Source organism: Plectropomus leopardus, chromosome 16, assembly GCF_026936395.1.
Source record: "Plectropomus leopardus strain MGB_pleo_1.0 chromosome 16, ASM2693639v1, whole genome shotgun sequence".
Classification (NCBI taxonomy): Eukaryota; Metazoa; Chordata; class Actinopteri; order Perciformes; family Serranidae; genus Plectropomus; species Plectropomus leopardus.
This window is the reverse complement of record NC_142191.1, coordinates 24,318,149-24,330,221: the sequence shown is the minus strand read 5'-3', so window position 1 is coordinate 24,330,221 and position 12,073 is coordinate 24,318,149. Positions and strand designations below refer to the sequence as shown.

General features: G+C 39.4%; 1 protein-coding gene across 2 annotated transcripts in view; it reads left to right on the top strand.

Moving 5' to 3' along the window:
* gtf3c2 (general transcription factor IIIC, polypeptide 2, beta) overlaps nt 1–12,073 on the top strand; it is a 31,839-nt gene that overhangs the window by 1,845 nt on the left and 17,921 nt on the right. For both annotated transcript variants that reach the window (XM_088089204.1, XM_042503236.2), the window contains exons 4-12: nt 1,073–1,667; nt 1,889–2,034; nt 2,777–2,964; nt 3,269–3,354; nt 3,723–3,800; nt 4,951–5,052; nt 6,274–6,501; nt 6,707–6,818; nt 6,937–7,054. In XM_088089204.1, the coding sequence (XP_087945330.1) occupies nt 1,073–1,667; nt 1,889–2,034; nt 2,777–2,964; nt 3,269–3,354; nt 3,723–3,800; nt 4,951–5,052; nt 6,274–6,501; nt 6,707–6,818; nt 6,937–7,054 (1,653 nt within the window). The remainder of the gene's footprint in view (nt 1–1,072; nt 1,668–1,888; nt 2,035–2,776; nt 2,965–3,268; nt 3,355–3,722; nt 3,801–4,950; nt 5,053–6,273; nt 6,502–6,706; nt 6,819–6,936; nt 7,055–12,073) is intronic.

The following is a 12,073-nucleotide window of genomic DNA, read 5'->3' as shown; positions in this document are numbered from 1 at the left end:
CTGGAGGAGTCAGGGATTGAATCTCCAATCTTCTGATTAAATGATGACCCACTCTATCCTCTGAGCCATTATGTGTCAGGGAATGATGTCTTTTTGTAAGGATGGAGCCTGTAAATGAAACATTTGGAGTATAGATGTGAAGATAGTTCTGCACATGGCCCTTTTTGATGGAGCTAGATTCTCTTAATTGTCTTTGCATTTAGAGCTCCAGACTTAATTATTTTTTCACCACAGACATATAACACTACCAAAGTGAAGCATTAACAGAATTTCAAAAAAATATTAGGTTGACTGGTATGATTTGGTGTGGGATTGTCTAAAAAAGCAGCAGGTGTCTTGAATGATTGCCTAGGCCACCTGTGCGTATGAATGTGGGCATGTGACTTGTAGTGTAAAAGCGCTTTGAGTGGTCTGAAGACTAGAAAGGTGCTTTACAAGTGCAGGTCCTTTTACCATTTACTTCATTACATAACTGGACTTTCATCTCTCATATAAAAATTTTAATACTTGTGTGAATCATCTGTAACTCCACTTTTGCCTCTAAATTGTACTCTGCTGAAGTATTTTCAAGCATTTATGTATTGTAAACATCTTGTGGTTTCACCTTAAACTGTAATGAACTTTTCAACCCTTCATGTTCTTCTGAACTGAGCTTTTTAAGCTGTTAGATCCATTAGCTTCATTAGCTGGAGTTTGATGCCCGCTGACTGTTAACAGCTAACTAGCTCTTCTCCTACCGATGTCGACACAGATTTGTCGGTTATAGTGTAGCATTATGTGGGAAAAAGATGGGCCGGTACTACAGGAGAGAATCTTCAGATGTTTTCATAGGTCTTGCTCTGATCAGGCAGCCAGTAATAATAACTAAAGTAACAGCATGAGAAGACACGCTCAGTTCAGTTTGTTAGCTCAGCAATAGACACAAAAATACCTGGAAGCATCCCCGTAAATATCCCAAACACTTTTTCAAACCAGTGTTTTCAGCGCATTTTATTTTTTATATGATTGAATTGATTTCTGCTCATACTATGTGCTGCACACCTGTGGATGATCAACATCCCTCTCCTTGCAGGGCCAGGGAAGCCAACAAAGCAGTGTTGCGATTTAACACCAAGTTCCAGAGGACGACAACGAAGGAAAAATCCAAAATATTTAGATTATGAAACTGATGGCACACTTGATGAGGTAAAACCACATAGACGGAGCTCAGGAGAAGGGCGTGGAGCATCTCGTCAAAGGTCTCCAGCCAAGAGTAGAAAGGCTAAGAATGCCACACAGCAGACTGACGATGGGGAAGAAGAAGATGCAGACAACAAAACAAATCAAGAGTCTGGTGGTAAAACTTCAAAGGAAACTCCTAAAAAGGCAGCGAGAGCCAAAAAGACCCCGAGAAAAAAGACTCCTGCCAAAAGAGCTCCTGCTAAAAGAACTCCTGCCAAAAAATCTCCCATCACAGATGGGGACCTCCCAACTGGGGAGGGTGGAGTTGTAGTCACCGTTCAGCAGGAAAATGGGACGCCAAAGCCAAAGAGAAAGTATGTGAGGAAGAAGCTCGCACAGGAACCAGTTACAGAACCACCATGTGAGGAGGCTCAAGAGAAACCTCCATCTGAACCCGAGGAGGAAACCACACCTGGTGGGCGCCGCAGGAGAGGTGCTGCTAAAGCGTAAGTTACTCGTAAACTGTCATCACATTTAGCAGAAGATGATCTCAGTCAAGTAGTTAAAATTCATATGCTGAGGTACAGTTCAGAACATTCCTCTGTTAACATCCAGAAGTTTCAGACATATTCAGGTAAATCTACAAGTGTTCTCCGTGCACACAATTTCTTTAAGTGCAATAATGTAGTCATTCTGTGTTTTAATTGTTGTAAAAAATGTTCCCTAGGGCTTTGAAGTACCTCCAAACTTTGGCAAAAGAAGTGTTCAGTCATCCTAACGATGAGTCGGGTGCTCAGGCGGGGGCCAACAGTGATATCACCCACACAGACCCAGACTCGGTCGCAGAGCGGAAAAGTCTGAAAGGAACCAGAGGTACAGTGCTGCTGGAAGTCTTTCATCACTCACTGGCTCTGCCATGTAACATTTTAATGGAAGTAACTAACAATACATGATGCCTCTTTATTTCAATGCACCAACAACTGCTCAGCACAAACTGGAGTGATGCAAAGTCCACACGGACATAGGTATTTTTGAAAACTGGGTTTGGTTTAAAAAAAAACCCAAAAAAACAGGGATCTCTTTATCATATTCTGACACATGTGTTCCTCAGTTTAGTGGAGGATCAACTGTACATTTATGTGTCAAGATGTTAAAAGTGCCACCTTTATTTTAGTCCGTCCATTACTGCATGAAATGCCACCTCATTTGTGACTCCTCACAAAGGAGATAATGATTCACACTTTGATGTCTACAAGTCAACACTGAAACTAAGAGTTTCTGAAAATCTTCACCCAGCTGGATGGATGGAGTTTTACAAAAGTGACCTAAAACAACTTTTGTGTGTGGACAAAAGGCCAAAAAGCATAGAAAAAGCTACACTTTCAAATCTACCCGTAAACATGTGTCACAAGCGCCCTCATCTTGACACAGGCGCTCACACTTCTGATGTTTGACACAATATTGTGTTGATTGACACATTTTTCACCTCGGTGAGAGCCAGGCCAGCTGTTCGCCTCTGCTTCCAGACTTTATGCTAAGCTAAGCTAATCAGCTCCTTGCTCTAGCTCGATGCTCCGCATGCAGACATTAATTATCCTTCTTTACATTACTGCAGGGCATAAAAGCCGAAAGAGGAAACGAGCTTACTCGAAAAATGATGCTGCAGAAGATGAGGACTTTGTTCCAGACGTTGAAGAAGATGATGAGGTTGAGGAGATGGAGGATGAAGAAGAAGCAGAGGACTCTGACTCAGACTTTAGGGCAGTTAGAAGAAGTCCAGCGACTTTTCACATCAGTGCACAGGTAAGAAGAATCTTATGCTTGCTTCTTGTTAGTTATGATCATACTCTGCTTACCACCTTAAATGTTGTGATATGGAGACTCAGTGACCAGCAAACCGCACTGAACAATGGAGTGATTACAGTAAATAAAACAGGAACAACAGCATCCTCTTTCATTTATAGGTTAATGAGTTCACAACTGATGAAAACCAAATCATCAATTACTAAGACAAGTTTTGATCTCTGCAAAAGAAGAAGAAAAGAAAGCAATAAAAACGCACAGAATGGGAACAATTAAACTCATCCAATCTATTTTCTTTGTGCAGACAGGCCCAAATGTCAGAACTCCCAATGGGCTCACCACCAGCAACATGAGAATAGTTTGGGATGCCACTGACACGACCAAGAAATTGTAAGTAACTTCACTCAAGGCCGCAGTCAGATTGTGGCTGTTTTACCAACAGAGCACATTATTTAAGAGCCAAAACCATTGTAGGACTGAAAACATAGGAGGTGCAAACCTGTGCAGAACAAGTGTGAGCATTGTTTAATCAATAAAACAAAAATCTAACCACATTAATAATGGAAAAAAAACAAACTCAGTCATGACATTTTTTAACTGATGTGCAAAACAGCATAAAACATACTTAACCCCTTAGCTGTCAAACATGAAAAAAACATACCATTGAGTGACAAGTAGCCTGGTATTTGTTTGAGATGTATTATTTTGTGTGTGCGTGTGTGTGTGTGTGTGTGTGTGTGTGTGTGTTTGTTTTCCAGCCGGGAGGAGCACTACAGCAGCTGGGTGTTCCCAGAGTGGGTCCCCTGCATCAATGACTGGCAACTCGTACCGCAAAGGTAGTTAACCCTCCAAATTTGTTTGTGATCAGTAACCACTTCTGTACAGGAAAGGTAACTTTTAAAGTGATCAAAATAAAGTCATTTTAGCCGTATTTTAATGCTTTATTTTGTTATTGTGAAACCCCATCTGCACTAGGGCTGCACTTTTGTTTTTGCATAAAACTAAAGTATTGCACCTAGGGTTTTTTTAGTGAGTTTAAAAAGAGTTTCAGTGGAAAACTTTTTCATTTTAAGTGTAAGTATTGTTTTTTTAAGGCACCTTTTGTGTCCAGTTCAGTTTTATTTAATTAACGAATGTTGGAAAGAATGTCGCTTAATTTTTCTTTTTTAATTCATCAAGAAATTTGTCTTAATTAGGCAGTATACTTAAGGCAGCAGAAAGAAGCTTTTCGAAGATATTTAACCCTTTGAATCCTAAGCACATTGGTTTGATTTCTTTTAAAAAAGCAACATGGCAAGAAAAAAAAGCAAAAATTAGTACTTTTGGATTATTTTTTGTGTGTTAATTTTCAGGTATTTTTCTTGCAATTTACAAATTTCTTGCTAATTTCTGGGTCATGTCTTGTTAAGTTGCTTGTTGCTGTCTCTCCGGGTATCATGATATTCAAAGCTGTTATTCAGCCAATCAAACTCAAAGTTATTGCATATGTTCCTCATATCGTGCAGCCCTGTGCTGCACTTGAAGGGTGCGCTGCAGCTAAAGATAAAGGTGCTTGTTTGTAACTCTGGACGAAGATTATTGGTTGTTGAGTTTCATTTCCAGGTTGTCGAATTCCCACAGTTCTGATAGGCAGTTTGGTGCGACTATCAACATGGGTATTTATCAACCTGGTACTGTGACTCAAAAATCAACAATCACCTTTCTCCAGCTTCATACATCACCTTTAATTACTCTTACTTTTGTCTAAAAAATCTGAACACATGTTATTATTTTGAATGCTGTCGACCAACTGATGTAGAAGCACATGGTTGTTATTACACATCTGATTTACACACTGAGTAATACTAACTAGAAGTCACTTTAGGTGTATAACAACCCTTTCAGCAGTTGCGGAGCATCTTCTGCATGATGTTTGGTGTTATGGAAAATCTTCAGTAGGTAAACTGTCGGAGGTTTGAAGGTTTGTGTATCCTCTGTGTTATTCAGTGATGTGGAGAAATACCTGCCCCAGGAGCTTCAGTCGGCTGCTTTCAAAGTGTCCAGAGAAGGCCTCAGTAAGGAGGAGACACCTCTGCAAAGACTCAGCAGGTTTAACTGATCTTCATCCAGAATTTTAATGACAAAATAGAAAGAAATTGTAATTTAGCATTTGAAATGTTATTTTCTAAGCACATAACTAGATTAATGTGTGACTCTGGGTGGAGATATCTCAGGAATATTTGTTTTGCAGTTAGTTGCTGCTTAATGTTATATATTTAAGAATTATTTTGGGGTGACTCACTTGGTAATGTGTGCGTCCCATATAGGCAGAGGCCTCTGCAGCGGCCTGGGTTTTTATTCTAGCCTGTGACCCTTAGCTGCATGTCGTTCCCACATCTCTCCGTTTTTTGTTTTCTGTACATCTTCAGCTTTCCTGTCTAGGGGTCGACCAATGTTGGTTTTTCAGGTCCGATACCGAGTATTAGTAGTAAATGAGACCGATAACCAGTATTTGCAACCAATATGCATCTTTGTCAGTATTTTGAATTTGGAATATAACAAACTCCAACACGCAGCGTTGTATAAATGCCTTTACCAAATGTTTAATTAAGATCCTAGCAACAAAAGTCAAGCGAAAATTTAAACTGAAAAAATTAATGAATTAAAAAAGCTCCCTGAGGTTTTATAAAGTAAACCTTCCTCTCATGCCGATACTTTCTTTGCAATTTTTAATACATTTATTTGATAGGTGATCATTGACATGCTGATACTGATAATCGGCAAAATGCCAAATATTAGCCCCAATAATCGTCCAGGCCGATAATCTGTCGACCCATAGTCCTGTTAATAAAAGATGTTAAAAATGCCCCCAGAAATGTTGAAAAAAAAGGTTTATTACTTCACTTACTTAAGTTCCTTTTGTAAAATATAATATAAAATGTACAATGTTTTAGTCACTTCATTTCAGACACAAATGCTGAAAAAAAACATAAAGCCCAATGTACCCACACCAGAGAATGAATAGTCTGTATTTATTTCACAGCGACGCATTTATCTTTCATAATTTATCACCCTGACAGCCTTGTTTTTGTTCTAATTTGGTTTTCAGCGCAGCTTTCTGCTCAAATCTTTTGCGGTAAATGATTGCTCTGTTGTGCACAGTGAGAGCATTAATAATAAAATGTTATGATTGTTTCCATAGGTTTGTTTTGGGGGGATCTGAAATAAAGTAAAACAATGTTGTTGTTTTTTTGTTCAGTGACATTTAAAAGTTAGATTTGGTGTTTTGAAGTAAAATTGTAATTTGTCCGTCTTAATATTACTGACCAGGTTCACAGCGCTGCCTGCTCACGAGGATCGCTGGGACATGGTGCTGTATGCAGCGGGACCGGTGTGGGCCATGGAGTGGTGTCCTACACCCGATGGTGCTCCAGCATCACAGTACATCGCTCTGGCCTGCCATCGAGGGATGGACGACCAGCACCGTGTCAACAAGATGTACAGTGGACCTGGACTGGTCCAGCTGTGGGACATGGGCTCACTGGAGTACGACTGCAGGTATGGCTAAATTATTTTAAAAGTCAGAATTCAAATGGCTGTTTTACTGCAGTCGACTGATGCGTTTGTGTTGAATTGGCTACATCACTGTGTTTAGTCTTAAATTTCCAGAGCTAGTTTTTAATCCAATGCTGCAATCAAACATTATTGTGTATGAGAAGGGTTATTTGTGTTTTCATTTTTGCACTGCACTTCGTCACTGCAGACCGGAGTCCCAGCCAGCCTTGGCCTATGGCTTGGCCCAGGACAAAGGCTTCATCTGGGATCTAAAGTGGTGTCCTGCAGGAGGCTGGGAGCTTCCCAGCTGTGGCAGAAAGGTAAGGTGTTCCACCGACATGACTTTGAAAGCCAGTACCAACATGTTTGGTCTGTAGTTCCCTATTAGCTGATACTTTGTGCCACAATTTAAACATTTTAAATCCTCTGTGCCCGAAGGCTCCTTTCCTGCCCAGACTGGGTCTTCTTGCAGTTGCCACCTCCACTGGCGTGGTCACCATTTACAGCCTGCCCCACCCTGACGCTCTGCAATCCAGCACGAAGATGGCTAACTCTGGTAAGACTGTGAATATTAAACTTGAGATTTGTGTGCAGTATTTATAACTATTCAATTAAACGTATTGTAACAGTGACATACGGGGCATCGTGGTTTTCCTTAGCTTGGAAAATGACACATAAAATTGCACAACCCTGACTTGACCAGCTCCAGAAACTCAGTGTTCAGTAGAGGGCAGTGTTGCTTTTCTAAAGCGTGAAGTCAGTATGTTGGTTACCTGATTCCTGCTGCAGCCTGTGAGCACACAGGACTGCAGTATAGCAGTGGTAGTGTCTGGATCATAGCAGCAAAGTAAAAATGAACAGCTGGACTGTGGATTTCTTACATCACGCCAAACCACTGATGCTGCTGACTGCTGATTTTGACATTAGCTTCGCTGCAGTGTGTTACACACCTCCATTACTCTGTTTTTTCCTGCACCTCAACAAAAATGACATATTGAACGTGATTCAAAAAAAGAAATGTGCAAACAAATAAGGACAAATGTCAGCTCAGAGACACATCCTTTTATCTCCGGAGTCACTCAGCTATTTTTCTGACCACCAGAAGGCGAGGAATAGAGGTTGAGAGTAGGTGCTTTTAGCAGGCGCCATAGTGACTTTGAAGTATCATGCCGTCCCCTGCGAGTGATTCAGTGTAATTAGGATCCATTTGTCGACTCAGACATTTGGAGTTGCCATGAAACTGTCACATTTGATATCCAGACACCAGTTTTCTCAAAATTAGCCAGTGAGAGGTCGAAAGAAGATTAAAAACCAGCAGGAACTAAGTAAGATTTTTGTAAAGCCGACTGTAAACACAGGTGCAGCAATACTTGTAATAGGGCCAGAGGACATATTGGAATTATATTGATATCTTGAAATAAGACAAGATTATCATCCTAGTTTTAAAGGCTATATTAGTGATGTAATTTTTCTGAATTTACCAGAATGTTCTAGCTCTTCTATAATTTGCCTTCACTCACTAACTTATTACATCCACATTACTGACGATTTAAAAAAAAAAATCAAAAATCTCGTTGTGTCAATATTTTGCAAAAGCACGAATAGCCAAACCTTCAATATCTTCACAATATTGATATCAAAGTATTTGATCAAAAATATTATGATATTTGGGGCATCCGGTGGCTTAGTGGATAAAGAAGGCTCCCCATATGTGAAGGCAGTGTCCTTGCTGCAGTGGCCGTGGATTCGGTTCCAGCTCTTTGATGGCCCTTTGCTGTGTGTCATCCCCTCTCTCTCCCCCTTTTCACTGTCTGTAGGTATCACTGTCCTGTCTAATAAAGGCAAAAATGCCAAAAAATTATCTTTAAAAAAAAAAAAAAAAAAAATCACAATATTCGGCTTTCTCCATATGGCCCAGCCCCACATTAATACATTATTTGATTTTAAACAAAAGATTTGGAGGCTAGTTGAATTAGAGGTAAAAAAAAAAAAAGTACCCACATGACACATTGTCATAAAAGTGACTCATGTAAGTAACTAATGATTTTTTGAAATATAATTTTATCTGCAGATTATTTTCTTAATTACATGATTAATTGTTCCTTAAAATGTCTGAAAATGGTGATATAATAGGCCATCACAACTTTGTAAATCCTGAGAACATGTCTTCAGTTGCTTGTTTTGTCCGACCAACAACTAAAAACCTAGTTATTTAGTTTACAGCTGTGACATTTACACGTGTAAAATATTCAGCATTTTGCTCTGATTCCAAAAAAATTCCACTTTAAATGCAGTCGTGCAAACTCCAGTTAACGTACCCTACAGGCCCGGACATTTCAAACCGAACTCATGTTGCCTGTGTCTCGGCTAAAACTTGCACATAAACATCCCACAAAGACTACAGCCGACGGACAAGCAGAATATACGTTCTGCAACTGTGTGAGAGGAGAAAACTCTCCATAGCAGAACACAATAGTCTGTATTCGTCATTCAATAAGGGACACAAAAAGACCGCCATGATGCTAGTTACCCAGTTAGCGCATTAACAACACAACCCAGTGTTGAGATCAAAGCATTTTTGCCATGCAGCAGGGAACAGTTACACAAACCTTCTGGAAACGTTTGTGCTAAACAGCTCGATGGCAAAAGAAAAACAATCTCACCTAATATAACAAGGTGATTTTGATCTCACTCCCTCTTGACTTTAGCTGTTCGTTCACTTCCGTTTCTCTTCTCATTCGCTGAGCTAAATGGCCAATCAGCGTTATTTTATTCACTTCTGGCATTTTGCCTGAATTTTTTCCTCACTTTTCCAGTGGTGGCTGGAGGGCTTGTTGAACCATGCAAACACAGCCTGCAGTTGTTATTTCTTCTACCACCTTCTTGAAAAGGTCAACATTGTGATGTTTGCACATATCCAAAAACCTACTGATACCCAAATCTTTCATGATGTTTAAAAGTAGGTGTGTTTCTCCTTTCGACCATAAATTTGGGCTTTTCTTTTGAGCATACATCTCCACCCACAGCCTTACAAACATCCATGACAGAGCGCAGAGCAGACTGTTGCCTCGAACACTAACTGAGACGAATATTCCAAACTGTGCACATGTTCAAAGAATGCTCCTAAAACTCTTAAAAATACAAGCATATCCTCAATTGGAAAATACTAAATTTAAAAAAAAAAAGGCCAAACATTTATGACCTGTGTCAATAATAGCTGAATATTAGTGTGCATGTAAACACACTAATAAAAAAGAAAAAAACATCACGACATAGTAGCTAGAACCAATCAATATTTGACATTGTTGACAGAAAAAAATGACTTAAAATATTTTTTGACTACCAAAATAGTTTCTGATCTATTTTGTGTTTTGACTGATCGCTTAATTGTTTTTAGCTCTAGTCTCATAAGACGGATTTCAGGCTGCAGGCGTTTATACACAACCTGTTTAACTCAACTGTAAGTATGTTATCAGTCACACAGCAGCACATCTATCATATCAGCCATGGACATGATTAACTGGGACAGATCCATGAAGACCCACTGTCTCCTTGTGTGTCGATGCATATTTAGTGCTTGCGGGTCTATTAAACTGTTTAATGTGGCTTTAACAGTTAAGTGAAACACTTAAACCCACACATGAACACACATAATACTCTCCAGGAATGTGAGTTTATGCTGACATTATAGATGTTGGAGCCTGTGGCCGAGTCCATTCAGATCACTGCATCAGCTGCCTCTGGGGCTCCGCTGATAGAAGACTATGAATGAGATTAATAATGATCCGATCTGCCACATCCATCATGCACAGAAACCTGGTTATGTCTGTGTGTGTGTGTGTGTGTGTGTGTCTGTGTGTCTGTGTGTCTGTGTGTCTGTTTATCTATCTGTGTCTGCCCAGCAGTACAGACTAATCTGATTACACACTGCACTAATCTAAGATCACAGCACCTCGGTACACACATCTTAAAAAAAAAAAAAACACTTTTCATTATATCACAGTCGACATAACCTCCTCATGTCCCATTGCGCCTTGTGTTACGGTGCATATGTTCTCTGTAGCACAATATAACATGAAGGTTGGTTGATAATTGTTTTTGTAATGTGATAATGACATTTTTTCAGTGAAAAATGCTGATATTCTTTAAAATATACCTTAGAATTTGGTAAATTTCTGCAGAAAACTCTGCTTTTCATCTAGAGGAGACCACATGTTTCCTCTAGATGATATAAGGTAAAATTATTCCACATTAACTTGGCCAAATTTGTATTTATTTTTGATCAAACACTAACACAAGCTGCACTATTCACCTATAATTCAATGTATGACAGTACCAAGAGTTGGAACAGACAAACAAACAACCTTTACTTTGATTTAAAGGCACCATTATGGAGGAGCTCATGCAGAGTCGTTCATGTGTTAATATTTAAATGAAATACAGTATATTTGGTGACAGCAGACTCAACTGTATTACACTTGACTTGGTTTTACAATGAAGAAAAATTTCAAGTGCATTTCGAACATAAAAAGCCATATAAAATCTGACATTTCCATTCTTTTTTCCCTTTACTCCATTGCTTCATGGCCCCTGGTTTCCATTTTATTCCGTAGCCATGGGTCATTGGAGCTAGCTTCCAACGAGCTACTTCATCAGCCCCCTGCTTCCAACCATAGGTTATAGTTATGGGATAGAAAGGTTGCAGAGCGCTCACATTTGAAGATGCTGTCTACAAACACACACACAGATGAGTGCAGAGAGGCTCTAACTTTAGTACTGAACCCTTGAACAGCATTTTAGAGATACTGAGGTCCTGAGTCTAAATGTGTCCAAAGCACCTACAGGAAAGCCTCTAAAATGGTTTTGGTTATTTGAATTTTTCATATTTTATTTGTCCAATTAACTATCCAATTACTTTTTTTTAACATAAAGAGCCAAACTGCTGCTTCAAAGCTCTCTCCACACTTTAATGTTTTTGTTGAGAAATATAGATTTATTCTTTTTTGTTGTTGTTGTTGTTGGCCTAAAGAGAAGTGGATACAGCATTCAAGGTAGGGCCCTGCTCATTCCCACGAAAGATGCTCGGTGGCACATGAAGCCAAAAACAAACCACGATCTTCTGCATTATGGGGCCCATGCACACTAGAGGCTGGTAACTTCTGGTGTAACACTCCACTAATTTGAAAGAGGATTAAATGATTGCATCCTGCAACTCATTCTTTTTGGCACTGACATTACATAACAGAAGGTGGTGTAATTGCACTTTTGGCCACGAGGTAAAATTGGCTTAAAAGCCTGGGGCTGTTTCGAGGCTTGCCAAAGTTACTTCAGATAATATATTTTGAGTCTTAAAAAATAAAGATATCAGGCATGTGTTATGTTTTGTTATTGTCATTATTATTATTATTGTAGGATATAACTCCCAAATTCCCAGAAAAAAATACAGCAGACCTTAGCGTCCTCAATGGTATGATATGGTGTTGTTTGTCGTGCCTAGGTATTTTTTTTTTTTTTTTCCAAAGTAAAAATGACCATATTGCAGCCTCAGGGGATGAATCTTAGGGACTTCTCCTTA